Source organism: Chaetura pelagica, unplaced genomic scaffold (genome assembly GCF_000747805.2).
Source record: "Chaetura pelagica isolate M959 unplaced genomic scaffold, ChaPel_1.0 scaffold486, whole genome shotgun sequence".
In the NCBI taxonomy this organism is placed as follows: domain Eukaryota; kingdom Metazoa; phylum Chordata; class Aves; order Apodiformes; family Apodidae; genus Chaetura; species Chaetura pelagica.
In genome coordinates, this window is record NW_009953658.1 from 143,092 (window position 1) to 158,518 (window position 15,427).

General features: G+C 52.5%; 1 protein-coding gene across 1 annotated transcript in view; it reads left to right on the forward strand.

Annotated features, from left to right (window-relative positions):
- HCLS1 (hematopoietic cell-specific Lyn substrate 1) overlaps window positions 1–13,649 on the forward strand; it is a 17,243-nt gene extending 3,594 nt beyond the window's left edge. Inside the window, exons 3-14 of the mRNA XM_010000313.1 lie at window positions 266–395; window positions 2,000–2,110; window positions 2,731–2,785; window positions 4,745–4,855; window positions 5,343–5,453; window positions 6,090–6,145; window positions 9,030–9,099; window positions 9,343–9,479; window positions 11,466–11,576; window positions 12,056–12,365; window positions 13,098–13,169; window positions 13,513–13,649. Of these exons, the coding sequence (XP_009998615.1) occupies window positions 266–395; window positions 2,000–2,110; window positions 2,731–2,785; window positions 4,745–4,855; window positions 5,343–5,453; window positions 6,090–6,145; window positions 9,030–9,099; window positions 9,343–9,479; window positions 11,466–11,576; window positions 12,056–12,365; window positions 13,098–13,169; window positions 13,513–13,649 (1,411 nt within the window). The remainder of the gene's footprint in view (window positions 1–265; window positions 396–1,999; window positions 2,111–2,730; window positions 2,786–4,744; window positions 4,856–5,342; window positions 5,454–6,089; window positions 6,146–9,029; window positions 9,100–9,342; window positions 9,480–11,465; window positions 11,577–12,055; window positions 12,366–13,097; window positions 13,170–13,512) is intronic.
- Window positions 13,650–15,427: the final 1,778 nt, after the last annotated feature.

A 15,427-nucleotide genomic window follows, 5' to 3' on the forward strand; every position in this document is an offset into this window, starting at 1 on the left:
CGAACTGCCCCTGCCCGAGCTGCCCCTGCCCGAGCTGCCCCTGCCCGGGCTGCCCCTGCCTGGTGGCTCCTGGGACATCCCAGCCCGGGGACAGGGACAGGGCAAACCCCGCCTGGGGCTGCAGCCGCCCAGGGCGGCATCACCTGCCCCAGAGCATCGGGTGCCACACAGTGCTCTGTGTCCCGAGCTGGTGGCACAGGGACACTCCAGCTGGGTGTGTGGGTCTGCACAAGCCCACAGGGACTTACCCTGACTGTCTCACCAGCATCCATCAGCTGAGGAACAAAGTGTCAGAAGAGCATGAGTCCATCAAGAAGAAGGAGCTGGAGACTGGACCCAAGGCCTCCTATGGCTATGGGGGCAAGTTTGGAACAGAGCGGGACCGCATGGATAAGGTAACAGTTGTAGGAGGCTTTCTTGGGCCCCAGTGGAAAAGTTTTTCTCATAAAGGAAAGAGCATCCATTTTTTCTGGCCTGACTGAAGAGAGGGAACAGGGAACTGGGATGGCTGCACAGATCCACACATCTCTAGCTACCCCATAATCTGTCTCTGAACCCATTTGTCCATTTGTCTGCAGCTTCCTCACAACACTCCCCTTAGCTGCAAAGAATGGCTTGTTGCAAAGCTGCTGTGTAACAAATTAGGTGCCTCTCTCTCCGTGTGCTTAGAGAACTAATGAAGAATAATCCCCTCCTCATGTTCTCCAGTACAGATTCTTTTTTCTCACATCAAATCTGTGTTATGTTTTCTGATAATCATCATCATGTTTCTTCCTGTACATTTCAGCATTTAATACTTTTTTTCAGATGTGAGATCAGATCTCGTCACAGAATCACAGAGTTGTAATGGTTGGAAGGGACCTCTGAGATCACTGAGTCCAACTGTGAACACAAAAAAACCCCAAACACAAACAACCACACACATCCCACCAGAAAACACCCACATAAAACCCTACCACCTCAGCCACTAGAGCATGCCCTGAAATGCCACATCTACACATTTCTTGAATACCTCCAGGGATGGTGACTCAACCACCTCCCTGGGCAGGCTGTTCCAGGGCCTGACCACACTTTCAGTATAGAAATTCTTCCTAATACCCAATCTGACTCCCCTGGTGCAACTTCAGGCCATTTCCAGGTCCTGTCATTATTTACCTAGGAGAAGAAGCCAACTCCCACCTCCCTGCAACCTCCTTTCAGGTAGTTGTAGAGGGCCATGAGGTCTCCCTTCAGTCTCCTCTCAAACATCTGCAGTTCCCTCAGCCACTCCTGGTATGACTTGTTCTCTAGACCCTTTCCCAGCTTGGTGGCTCTCCTGTTGCTGTGGGTGTGCATGGTACCAGGGTGGCAGGGTGAGAAACACATTTCCAGGAGGCCTGAGAGGAGCACCCATGCTCAGACCCTTCTGCCAGAGCAGAGTGAGGATGTTTTTGTTGAACAGCTCCTCAGCCTTCATCCAGTGTTAGCAGGATGCTGCCTGGCTCAGCTTCTGGCCCTCTCCTGAGGTGTGTGTGCAGTTCCTGGACACACCATTCCCACAGCAAGCAGGGGAACCCTGGTCTGATCAAAGTTCTGCTGACCTTCGCTCTCAGACACACACAACAGTAAGCATGTGCCAGTCCTGCTGCCTGTGGGTTTCAGTCATACATGCCTACCTGCACTTTTCTCCTCAGTTTCCTCAGGTGATCATCCACCACTACACTGGCATTTGGAAGCAGCAGGTACCTGGCATCCCATGGTTTGCATGGCAAGCTGGCAGTGGGGCCAGCCCTGTGGGACGGCTGCCCTTGAAGCTGCATCACTGGTCTCAGGGCAGAGCTGGTCCTGGCCAAGGGCCGTGCAGAAAGCATCGTCCCCACCAGCACCAGCCACCCTGATCCATCACCTGGAGGCTGCAGACATCTCGGCAGTGGGGCTGAGAGCAGCTCGGTGGTCCCCGTGTCTGTGCCCACCCTGCCAGCTGCCCGCGGACCCGTGTTCATGCTGCCTCTCTTCTCAGTGCGCAGTGGGACACGAGTACGTTGCTGACGTTGGGAAGCACTCCTCGCAGACGGACGCAGCCCAGGGCTTTGGGGGGAAGTTCGGAGTCCAGCGGGACCGGGCTGACAAGGTGCGTTGGACAAGGTGGCTGATGCGCTGACCTGTGCCTGGTGCTCAGGGCTGCCCCCAAAACTGCCCTGCCTTGAGGACCGTGGCAGCTTTCAGGGTGCTGGCAGGTGCAGGGCTAGGCATGACATGCCCCATCTTCTGCCCCTGAGTGCAGGACAGTGGCTGGTGACAAATTGCAGGGCTCTTGTGAAGATTAACAAGGGCACAGTGTTGCATTACTAGTGCTTGTAACTGCCCTGTCCAGGGAGCACTGATTGTCTTGGGGCCCGTGGGGTTTTGCATCTCCAAAGTCCCAAGCTGTGCTGTGCACAGTGCCTGGCATGGCAGGACAGGAGGGGACAGCAGGATGCATCCCTGCCTGCACAGCTGCCCTGCCTGCTGCCAGGGTGTGGGTCAGGACCATGGCCCTCTTACCTGGAATGCATGGGCTCTGGGGACAGCCTGTTCCTGGGCATGGACACAGGGGTGGTGGGAGAGGCTGAGGAGGCCTGTGCCACGAAGGGGTGGCCAGGCACCCACATGGGTCCTGGGAGCAGGGTGCCAGCTCAGCATCTGAAGGAGGGTTGGTGAGACCCAGCTTGGTCCTCAGGGTGACTGACATTCCTCCCCTTCTTGTTCCAGTCAGCACTGGGCTTTGAATACAAGGGTGAGGTGGAGAAACACTCATCTCAGAAAGGCAAGTCCATGGGCACATGTGCCGTTTTGACACTGCTCGGGTTCTGCTCTTCTCCCCACATCCTGTGCTATCTGCTGTGGCACAATCTCCTCTGTTATCCCTCTCCTGACACTGGTTTCAGATTCCTGTTCCAAGCCAGTTACCCTTGCACGCCTGGTCCCTGCTGTCCTGTCACCACCCTTCCCTTGTATGTCCTGCTTATCACTGCACTTCGCTTCGATGGAAACCATGTCATGGCTGAGCAGAGAAGACACCCCCTAAATTCTTCTGAGCTACTGCTCCTGGGGGAGCCCAAGTACTGTAGGACAGCAGAAGTGGTTTCTGGAAAAGTGGCATATAAGAAAAGGCACAACAATGGCTATGGAAATAAAAGGCTACACAGCACCCAGACTTCTGCAGAAATTTGGAGATGATTCAACCAAGCTTTGACATGTATATACAAGCAGCTACATTCGTTAAAAGCATTGACTGAAACTAAAGATATCTTAAATATTCTGCAACCAAGAGAAAATGAGAGGGCAGTGTCTTGTGCTGTTTCAGATAAATGTGGGGAACACTGCATTACCAAGGGCAGAAGAAGAGAATCATTTGTTTCAGAGGAAACTATAAAAGGAGGAAGCTCTTCTGAGGCATTCTTTGTTGATCCTAAATGAATCACATGGAGTTTGCTACATTAATGTATAAGAGATTGTATACTACTAGATTGCAGACAAAGAAGTTCATCAGGCTGTGTAAAACCACAGAAATTACTCAGGACAGAATGCAAATGTTAGAAATAGGGTAATCTGTTTGTATTTTCATAAAAATGTGTCCATACTGGAAACTCCAGCCATAAAATTGGTGTTTGCTGTAGTGTCCTAAAAGGTCCATTTCATAATGGTCTGATGGGGAAATAATAGTTTAATTGAGATAAGTTTAAGAAATTTCTAGAACTTACAGGTTCATCTTCAAGTGACTGAGCTTCTATGGATCAGAGAGCTGTTCCTGAACACAGAGTGACTTTGTTCGTATTTCTCTAGGTCACAGTCTTAATGGATTGATAAGGTTGAATTTGCTGGAGAAGCCTCAACTTCTGTGAAATGCAGACCTGTAAGAATAGGGTCAGGGAACAAAGAGGGAACTGTGACTTACTGCTTCGAAGAGCAGGATTTGGAAACAGAGCTGGCATACCAGGTCTGTGAAAGGGAAGTCTTGTACAGCCAGCAGCTAGGAGAGAGTCTGAAATTTCTGAGGACATAAACCCAGAATAACAAGCTGGTGCTTAGAGAATAACTGAACACAGCTGCAGTAGTGACTACATTACTAGTTTAGAAGAGGGAAAAGGGGGAGGTGTAAGGAAGGTGTGCTGTGCCTCTGTCACACAATGGGTGAATGTGTCAGAGGGTCTGAGGGGAGAGCTGGAGCACATTGCCAGAAATGGAGGTTTCAGCATCCAGAGCCAGTTGATTCCTCATGGTGGCTGAGATGCCATTGTAGCAGATGTAAGCCCTACAGCAGAGGTTTGCCATTTCTTCTGTACTTTCAAGGGTTCAATACATTTATTCACAGACTTTTTCAGAGCCTGGCAGACCACAGGTTGAAATCCTTGTTATGTAGAGAGATGCGTGTGGGTGGATGCCCAAGTCTTGCCTTGGCTTTCCCTCCTTGGCAGCTGAGCTCCCACTGCCTCCCCAGCTGCCCATGGCTTTTCTTCCCTGCCCTCTGGCTGTGTCTCCTGCTGCCCTCAGACTCACATGTACCATGATCCATGCTTGCCCTGTGCACCCATTCCATGGATCCTCATCCTCCATGGTCCTCATGGTGCTCCCTGCCTTGCACTCTGTCCCCTCCAAGCCCCTTGCTTTATCTAGTGTTTTCCATCATCCCTGCTGCTCTTCCTCCTCCCTAGTGCTTCTCCCCAGTGCTGCTCCCCATCTTTACCCTTTCCCCTCACCAGCCCCATTCCATGCTCCCCCCCAGATTACTCCAAGGGCTTTGGTGGCCGTTATGGTGTGGAGAGGGACAAGGTGGACAAAGCAGCAGTGGGATTCGACTACAAGAGCCAGGCAGAGAAGCACGAGTCTCAGAAGGGTGAGCTGGGGGAGCCCACCGTGGCAGGGAGTGTGGGGGATGAAGTTTGGGACTGTGTCCTCTGGGGATGTGGGACACTGGGCTTGGTTGTTGCAACCTGCTGCATGAGTGGTGGAGAAACTGTGGGGAGGAGCTGAGTGCCCACAGCTTCTTCCAGCATGGTTGCTGGAAGAAGTTCAGGCTGATGAAGAGAAGCAGCAGATTTGTAAGGGCACAGGATTCTCTTGAGCAGTATGTCACCAAAGGAAGGGTGCAGGGGAAGCCCAGGCAGGTGCTAATAGCAGGTGACATGTCCCAGGAAGGAGGGCTGTTTGTGTGGTCACCAGTGGGGAAAGCAGGTCTTGCTCCATGTCTTAGTCTCTAAGTTCTGGGTGGGGAAAGCTCTTGCCCCTGTGGGAACAACCTGAGCTCACAGTGCTGCCACCTTTCTCTTCCCCTCCCTCATCTGTTCTCCTCCATGGCATGATCTGGATCCCTGTGACTGAAGACTACTCTGTGGGCTTTGGTGGGAAGTTTGGGGTCCAGAGGGATCGCCAGGACAAGAGTGCCCTTGGCTGGGGCCATCAGGAGGAAGTGCAACCCCATGCATCCCAAACAGGTAGGGCAATGTTGCCAGAGGTGCATGATTTCCTTGGAGCACACACAGACCTGGAGCTAGTGGTTCATCCTGAACAGAAATCCAGCTGCTGAAACCTGAATGTGTGCAGCATGTTAGGGAGCAGCTGGGGCACTGTGAACCCCCAAAGCACCAGGGTAAACTCTGCCAGAGTACATACATGCTTGGATGAGTGGGAGTCATGAAATGCAAGTCCCTGAATCAGGCTTCCCAGACTACACTGTGCTTCCTCTGTGAGTTACATTCCTGGTTATAAAAGCATTCAGAAGGTGAGCACAAGGAAATGAGGCAAAGGAGGTCCCAGGAATGGCTTGATTGGTGTATGTTTAACTGCAGTGAGCAAGGCCACCTGGAACTGAAATAGCACAACTGGCTCCTCACCCCAGTGCCTGGGAAGCAGATTTGCCAGCACACAGCAGTGAACATGGGCACTTGCTGAGAGGAATGAAGGATTAGTCCTAAAAGCTGCTGTCCAGATCGTTTTACACGTATTATCCTAGTTCCATGTGTGGTAAGGTTTAGATAAAGCTAACTCATTTCACTGGTCACAGTATACTGAAGTGGGAAGTGCACACAGAATAGCAAATATTCTAAAATACCCTCATATTTTCCATACAGATTATGCCAGGGGGTTTGGAGGCCGTTACGGGGTCCAGAAGGACAGAGTGGATAAGGTAAGACTTCATCCTGAAGCCTGGAATTGCTTCCTGCCAATCACTGCCCTTGGCACTGCTGCAAGGGAAGAGATGTCCCAGCTGGAGATGAAGTCCCAGTGCTCAGTGCACAGCTACTGCAAGGCTGGGGTACACCAGAGGGTGCAGAGGAATTGCAGCCTGGGGAGACTATAATGCCAGGAAGAAAATGTGGTGTTTTTTTTCATTCGCAGCTCATTCCACTCTCAGACTGAGCCTGCTTTCTCTTGGGGCAGGATTTAATAGCAGAGCCAGCAAAGAACTTTCTGAGGGCATCATGCTGTGCCCTCCTGGACATCTAGAACCAGTGGAGACACTGGGAGTGCTCTGCCTGGCTGCTGGCCATCACCCCTGCAGCCCCTGTGTGTACCAGCTCAGTCAGAGTGGGCTGTGATAGCTCTTGGAGATGAACTGTTGTGGGAGTGCAGCCTTGTGAGAAGTCACAGGCTCTTGCCCTGTGCAGGAACTGTCTCTTACACAGGAGAGGTGCTGGTCAGACTGAAAGCCCATCAGGTGTGAAGTCCCCAGCACTGACTGGTGGGAGATGATTGTGAGGAGAGCAGCATTCATACAGAGAGGTCCTTACCTCAGACTGCCTCCAGTGAGAGGCTGGCATTGCCGTGTCTGCTCTTCTTACCCAAGGCATGAGGTCTGTGGTCAGCTGGCACACTCACATAAACAAGGCTTCCCAGAAGCTGGCTTGAATCTTTGGTCTCTCAAATAGCCAACCTGTAGACCTCCCCAGTCTCTCCAGTATCTGATGCAGGTCTGTGGCCTCTCAGGGATCTGGGTCCTTCTCCTCATACACTACTCACCAGCTACTATGGCTTTGTATATGAGTGACGGGCCCCATAGCACCCTCTTAACTGCTGGTGGAACCTGGCCATTCCTGGTGGCACTATCTGTAACTCATCAGCCTCTCTGCAAGTTTTTCTGTCCTGTCCAGGAGTTTTATATGGTCTATCCAGTTAGCGAAATCTGAGGCCAGGCCCAAGTCAGCTGCCTGCAAACCTTCACAAAACCCAGCAGGGGTGGGAGTGGCAGGCATCAACCTTGCATGAGAAGAGGTCATCCAGTTTGCTGGTTCAGATTTTCTGCCTGGGCTGACATCAGGCAAAGGCTCATTGACAGTCCAAGTGCAGACTGTCTTGGGCACTGCAGTCAACAACTGTGCTGGGCAGGCTGCCCTACAGTCGTGTTCAGGGAAGGGGGTCTTGCCAGTGGACGATGATGTGCATGGTTGGAGATAACCTAAAAGATGACAGTCCTGCATGGTTGGGGGGCCTTGGGGCATTTGGAGGAGGAAGTGAGGGCACCTCCCCTGAACCAGACCTTTTCTGTCGTTGGGCGCAGCACCAGTGGCACGGGGCTGTGTCTGGTTCAGTATCAACAGCACCATGCTCAGGTGCTGGGGGAAGCAGGTGGGAACCTTTCTGCAGGGCCCTGAGCCAAGGAAGGCCATAAACACATACCTGTAACAACCAAGTATGTTCCTTTCCATGCTGCATGTGTGGGTTGGGCCAGGGGTAGACTGGGAATGGCATCCAGCCCATGGAAGAGTTTAATATGGCCTGGGAATATAGCAACAGCAAATGGAGGTGCATGGTCGAAGGTCAGGGCAGCACGTATGTGGAGACAAAAACGCGCAAAATCAGGTGAGCACATGTGTAAGTCAGGGCTGTGGGTTATTTGAGAAGCAGGATGCAGAGTGGGGATAAGTAGTTCTGATCTGCTTAAAGTGGAACATGAATTTGTGCATTTTGAGAATATTGAAGCATAATCAAAGACGGTAAAAGTAAGGATACTTGGGCAGGTACTTAAGGTCTTGGTTGCTTGGTTTTCAGGCACTGGAATAGTGCTGAATTCATAGCTCCAGAGTAAAGCATAATGTACCTCCAGGCAATCTTAACTCCCCTGTGACAAAGTTCCGAGCACCAAGTGTAGGATTCAGTTCTCACTCTAAGACTCCTAAATTTAAATGCTGTCCTACAGCCATGTCCAAGCCTGTGCTGTGCTCTGTGTGGAGCTGGCTGTGAGCCTGCCGTGCTGCTTGCCTGCTCAGGTGGGTTGTCTTCCAGGCGAGCAGAGCTGCCCTCTGGGCTCAGCCACCCAGCGCGGTGGTGACACCTGCAGGTAGGACCGCATATGTGGCTGCATTAGTCCTTTCTGTGTGAAATAGTTTCTCTCGTGAGCGTAGATAAATCCCCTCTATTTCACTTTATTTTTGCTGCCAACACCCCAGCGGTGCTGTCACCAGTGCAGCCATCTCCCCACACCTCACAGAGCCAGCACCATCTTGTTCACACACAGTTCTGCTCTGATGTTTCCAGCCCATGCTGCAGGCAGCGACCTGCAAGGGACAAAGGTTTTTGAGGGTTAGGCAGCTCCAGCCTGCCATCCCATAGGGAAGAGCTTCCATGCCTCATACCACTGGGAGTGCAGGGGACTGATGGACTGGTTCCCTGGACCTCAGGAAGAATCAGACCTCAGGCATCTGCTCAGGTCCCTGCTGTGTCACCACTGAGCAGTTCTGCCTCAAGTGCCCAGCCCTGCTGTTCCATGCAGCAATCTCCTTGTCACTGTGCAGACTCCTCCCTTGGCTCCCTGTGACCCTTCAGCCCTCGGAGGGCCACCCCTCCACAGGAGAGCCCCTGGCCTTGGCTGGAGAGCAGCAGGCATTGCCACAGTGCTGGGAGGCATCAGGAGAGCAGGGCTGCAGCCTGCACTGGGACAACAATGGCCGTTGTACAGATGAGGACAGACTCATCTGGAGCGAAGCTTGCAGTCACCAGTAGGCAAAGCCAGTGGGGGATCTCAGCACTGACCTTGCCTGGCAAGCTGGACACTTCTTCCCTTCCTCTTGCAGAGTGCTGCTGGCTTTAGTGAGATGGCAGCTCCCACCTCCTCGTATGAGAAAACAAGACCACTGGAGGCAGGTGAGACAACTGAGTACCAGCCCTGGGCTTGGTGGACAGCTGTGGGCCTCATGGTCCCTCTGTGGCAGCACACTGGCCGGTGTGTCCTGTGGTGGGGTGTGGATTTAACCTGTGCTGAGGGGCAGGAGAAGGTGGCTGAGCTGCAAGATTCTCTGCGAGAGGGAGAGTTCTGGGTTTCTCCTAGGTGCCTGGGATGGTGGAAGGGAGCCACTGGGCTGGCTTGACCAGCTGCCTTCTCCACAGGGGCTTCTAGTGGCACCAGCAGCCTGCGGTCACGGTTTGAACAGATGGCCAAGTCAGCAGAGGAGGAAAGCAGGAGGCAGGAGGAGGAGCAGCGGGAGAGGCAGCAGGCTGGGGAGCCCCAGGCAGCCCGGCGCAAGGTGAGCCACAGCCACCCTGCCATCTCCCACCAGCTTGTAAGCAGGCCTGTCCTCAGGGCCATGCAGCTCCATGTCCTTCTGCCTGATCTCTTCACTGTAACCTCTTGGCTAAACTGCTTCACAGAATCACAGAATCAGTTAGGCTGGAAAAGACCTTCAAGATCATCGAGTCCAACCATTAGCCCTACTCTCCCAAGTCCAGCACTGAGCCATGTCCCCAGGCACCACATCTGGACAACTTTTAAACACAGCCAGGGATGGTGACTCAACCACCTCCCTGGGCAGCACGTTCTAATGCCTGACAGCCCTTTCAGTGAAAAGCTCTTCCTAATGTCTAGTCCAAACCTCTCCTGGTGCAGCTTGAGGCCTCTTGTTTTATCACCAGTTACTGGTGAGAAGAGACCAGCACCCACCTCTTTACAATGTCCTTGCAGGTAGTTGTAGAGGGTGATGAGGTCTCCCCTCAGCCTCCTTTTCTTCAGGCTAAACAGCCCCAGTTCATTTAGCTGCTCCTCATAAGACTTGTTCTCAGGGCTGTTCACTAGCTTGGTTGCCCTGCTTTGGACACACTCCAGCACCTCGATGTCCTTGTGTTGAGGGGCCCAAAACTGGACACAGTATTTGAGGTGTGGCCTCACCAGTGCTGAGTACAGAGGGACCATCACGTCCCTGGTCCTGCTGGTCACACTATTCCTGATGCAGGCCAGGATGCCATTGGCCTTCTTGGCCACCTGGGCACCCTGTTGGGTCATGTTCAGCTGCCTGCCTACCAGCACCCCCAGGTCCCTTTCTGCTGGGCAGCTCTCCAGCCACTCTGCCCCAAGCCTGCCAGGGACTGCCAGCGAACTTCCCAGCTGTCACAGGATTTTCCCTTTCAGCACACGGGTCGGGAACTGCCTTCCCCAGCCAGGAGTCCCTGTGCTTTGGCTGAGGCTCCTCCTTGCCTCTAGTGCCTGTCAAATGGTGTGATCACAGCTCCCCAGTGCCACCATCCCAGCAGGCTGCACTCAGGGTTTTCCAATCTGGAGGTGGCACCCAAGCCCTCTGTCTACCAGACTTCCTGCTGCAGGTTCTATATCTGCATTCAGTGTGCAGTCAAGGTTTCATCAACAAAGTGCTTCCTGATACATTCCCTCATGAGGCCACTCTCTGCAGACCCTGTAGTCGTTACATGCCTGCTAGTGTCCAGTCCCTAGGACAGGTTGGAATAGATCTCAGCTGAAGAAAAATGTTCTGAGTTGCTCTGTTGACAACATGTTATCCATGGGACAACAATGTGCCCTGGTGGCCAAGAAGGCCAGTGGTGTCTTGGGGGTGTATTAAGAGGAGTGTCTCCAGCAGATGGAGGGAGGTTCTCCTCCCCCTCTACTCGGCCCTGGTGAGACCTCACTTGGAGCATTCTGTCCAGTTCTGGGATCCCCAGTTCAAGAGGGACAGGAATCTACCGGAGAGAGTCCAACGGAGGCTACAGGAATGATGAAGGGACTGAACACCTGCCTGATGAGGAAAGACTGAGAGACCTGGGGCTTTTCAGTCTAGAGAGGAGAAGACTGAGGGGGGATTTAATTAATGTCTATAAATACATGAGGGCTGGGCATCAAGAAGGCAGGACAACCTCTCATCACTTGTGCCCTGTGATAGGACAAGGGGCAATGGATTCAAACTCGAGCACAGGAAGTTCCACCTCAACATGAGGAAGAATTTCTTTCCTGTGAGGCTGAGAGAGCCCTGGGACAGGCTGCCCAGAGAGGTGGTGGAGTCTCCTTCGCTGGAGACTTTCAAGACCTGTCTGGATGCCTTTTTTAGTGACCTGTCCTAGGTTTTTTTTGGTCCTGCTCTGGCAGGCGGGTTGGACTCGATGATCTTCGAAGGTCCCTTCCAACCCCTAATATTCTGTGAATCTGTGATTCTGTGTTGGGAATGGGAAGGGACATTGCTCTGGGCCTCATTCAAGGCGACTCAGGGGACCCGATGATTTGTCTCCAGCAGGAAATCCCACAGAGGGAGAAGGACCCCAGAGAGGCCGCCCCTGCCGCCGTGCCAGCAAGGGTGCCGGGGAGCACGGGGAGAGAAGGGCCAGTGTCACCAGGAGATGAGGTGCTGAGGCTGCCTGGGGACAGCCAGGAAGGGGAGCAGGCAGGGGGAACTGTGCCTGGGAGGGGCTCTGCTCTGCAGCAGCCCTGCAGGAAGATGTGGGGTGCAGCCACAGCGTGGGTGAGGCTGTGGAAGGAGTGAGGGGGGGAAGGCTGGAGTGGGGGTGGGCCATGGTTGCCCACCATGAGCCAGGCTGTGTGGGTCAGTCCATGGGCTGCAGCCGAGCACGGGAGAGAGGCTCAAATACATGAGCCATGAGGGTCTTCACAGCAACCCCACGTGCCAGTTGGACACAGATCTAAAGGCTGAGCTGGTTCCCCCTGGTGCAGAGGAAGTTGTTTGTGTGTTGGTAACACTAAAGGCACCTGCAGTGGAGTGGGCTCCCTTCTGCTGGGTGCTGTGCAGCCATGGGGGAGCTGCCTGGCAGCATGGGAGAGATGCCTCGCAGGTGACTTTCCTGTAATTTTCTCACCTTGTGGCAGGAGGCAAGAAGGGACAATGAGGAAACACCACCCACTTTGCCACCAAGGCCAGCAGATCTGGGTGAAGAGCTGTGCAAGATCCCCAGCCAGGATCAGCCCATCTACAGTGAAAGTCTGGATGTTGGTGGAGACTATGAGGAGCTGCCAGAGCCTTCTGACTATTGTGACAGTGTCACTGGAGGTGCTGAGTATGAGGAGCTGCCAGCATGCTTGGGACAGCCAGATGCCATCTATGACTTTGGAGGAGATGGAGGTGAAGACTATGAGAACATGCTTCCTGAGGAGCCCAGCCAGAGCCAGTGCTACCAGGGTGAGTATTGATGGATGTGTCCTGGAGAGCTTGTATCTGTCTGCTCACGTGACTGGATGCATGGGGCAGACTGTGAAGGGAATTTGTATCCTGAAGTCTGCTGTGGTCAGGGTAGCAGCCCATAATGATGGAGATTTGGTTGTCTCCCACTCCTTTGCCGTTCTCCAAGGTGCGAGATCAGCTGTATGGGATGCTGGACAGCAAGAATCTCTGCTAGAGCAGGACTCAGGCAGGAGGACCAGTGGGCTGCTGTGGACTCTGAAGAAGCTGGACCTGGGTTGATGTTCTCTGTGCACTGTTTCTTGGCAAGGAACTGCCAGTGCTCTGCTGAGGCCTGAGGGGTACACTCTGCATTCAGAGTCACTCAAACAGCTGATGCTCAGGACATCTGATCTGGTGGTGTCTCCTGGGTGTGAGGAGGGCAGGGTAGTCTTCCCCCAAGCACATGAGAAAATTGCATGGGCTGCTGTTGGTGTTTCTGTCATGGGTTTGCTGATGCAGGAGGTGGTAAGTGGAGAGGCTGGAGTTATGTCCAGCCTTTTTCTTGGGAGAGGAACATGAAGTGTCAGGACCTGGCCTCTCTCCTTGCAGACACCTTTTTACACCTCTCCATGTTGGCAGGGTTGGGATGTCATTCTCCATGTGTCATTCACAACTAGATGGAGGGCAGCATTGGCCAGATCCATGTAGCTGCTTGAAGCCTTTCTCATCTGCCCATCTTGTCTTCTGCAGGGGAAACAGACAATGTTTATGCGGTGGAGAACAACGGGACCTGTGCAGTGGCTCTCTATGATTACCAAGGAGGTGGGTCTGCCATCCAGGCTGTGGGTAGAGGTACTGGGAACTGGTCAGGGCAGTGCAACAGGGAAGTGGGACACCATCATTTTGACTTGGTGGTATAAATTTCTTCCTCTTGGAAAGCAGAATGAGACCTGAGTTGTGAACACAGAAGCTTCATCTTTCATCTGTGAAGTCTTGCTCCATCTCTGCTTTATTTGTGCTGTTTGATGGGGAGTGGATGAGATGAATGCTGAGGGTTATCAGAATGGTTGTCCTATATTATTTTCCTGGGGAGGGGTAAAGGGAGGGATGTAAAACCAGCTCTTATATTTGTATTGTGACAATCTTTTCTGAACAATTTTTGCAGAAGGAGATGATGAGATTTCTTTTGATCCTGATGATACAATCACACACATCGAGATGGTTGATGAAGGCTGGTGGCGGGGGCAGTGCCGGGGCAAAGTGGGCCTCTTTCCAGCAAATTATGTCAGGCTTCTGCAGTGAAACCAGCATTGTCCAAGTTGCTTCCTTCCAAACTTTTGCCTCTCTCTGCTTCAGCCTTTTACGTGTTATTAGCTTCATCTGGCTTGGCCTGGCATGTCTACATGCAAGAAATACCAAAGAGCAAACCTGCAGCATGCTTTGCAGTCAGTGCTGAAGGTAGGTTTCCCCATACGGGGTTTGGTTCAGCCTGTTCTCTCTGCTGTTGGGTGGTTTGAGTCCCTGTGCTGGAGTCAGGCCTCCCCAGAGCAGCAGTGAAATAGTTAATGCCTTACAGACCTTTGCAGGACTGCCTAGTTAAGAAATATTTGCAGGTCTCGCCTGTTTAGTTAACAAATGAGTGTATTATTTGTTAACCAGTGTGTTGGCTAAAGCCTCCTCATCTGACTAGTGCCATTGTTACTTGCAATGTCCTGCTTATCTGACACCATTTGGTGAAAAGTGAGTTGCAAACTGAAATAAACTCTGTAACTGCCCCTGTCAGCAGTGTCTGTCCATCCCAACTCTGGTAATAAAGTGCTCCTGTTCTGACCTGACACATCCTGGTTATTCCATGGCAGCACGTGTCCCCTGTATCTTCTGGAGGCTTTGTTCCTTGCACAGTGGAAGGTGCCTGAATCTAGCCTCCTTCAGCACAGATGTGGGGAAAAAGCTGAGCAGGTGGGAAGCAGGACAAGAGGAAATTATTAATGTTTAATCATAGAATCACAGGATGTTGGAGGTTAGAACAGGAATAAAGGAGGGACAGGCTGAGTAGCACAGCATGAGGGAGGCTGCAGGAGCTGTGGGCAGCTGAGCTGCAGAGGGTCCCACTGTGACACCTTCAGACTTTGTGTGGCTGATGGAGTAGTTCTGGACCATCCTACTCTTGGACCTCCAGGTAGTGCAGGATCCCTGCTCAGTGCTTGATACTGAGAAAAATCAGTCTGTGTCTGTCAGTCATGGGAAAGATACATTGTGATTCAGGTTAGAAATTGTTGATTTTTCATGCGAATTTTCTGGATGTTTTGGGTTGGTTGGTTTTGTTTTTTCCTGATTTTGTTTGGTTTGTTTTGCTTTGTTTGGGTTTTTCTCTGAAATAACTTTCCCAATATTTTTCCTTGTGCAGTTCACCCTTTATTTCCTGAAACTCCTTTCCAGGGGGTCTTCAGAATGGGCCTCACTGTGGCAGACCCTCTGTTTTGTACAAGGGAGACTCTGAACTAGGGGTGTTTTAATTATTTTTTGCAATCAAGAAGGGTGTATAGCAAGTAGAGCTGGCTGAGAGGCTTGCATCCTGTTTGGGCAGGAGCAACAGGCTAGGCCAGTACATGGGCTACAGAAACATTTTTTTCCCTGCAGAATAAAATCAGGGTGTGTTGTGCATTAAGAAGAGCTGGCCAACAGCTCCCAACAAGCTGTATACCTCATAGGCCCATTTTATTATTCTCCAGTAGGTTTCTTTGGAAACAAACTGTATTTTGCTGGGTATCTCTTGGTAGTTGAGCTATGGATGAGTGTGTGGTTGGCCCTTCCACATAATCTGTCCCTGTGTGATAACGCTGCAGTGGCTGCAGACGTGCACCTGCAGTGGCAGCTTCCTTCCCTGCACTGCCTGGCAGCTCCTGCCTTCTGCCACCACGTTGGACACTGCTGGCTCTCGTGTACCTGCCTGCAGGTCTGGCCAGAGGTGGGATTGCGCCAACACCCCTGCAGTTGTTTGAGCTTGGACCCACTTGCAGAGCCCCTGCACGCAGGTGAAGCTGCGGCAGCAGGAGCTGGACAGAGGTGGCTGCCAGCGC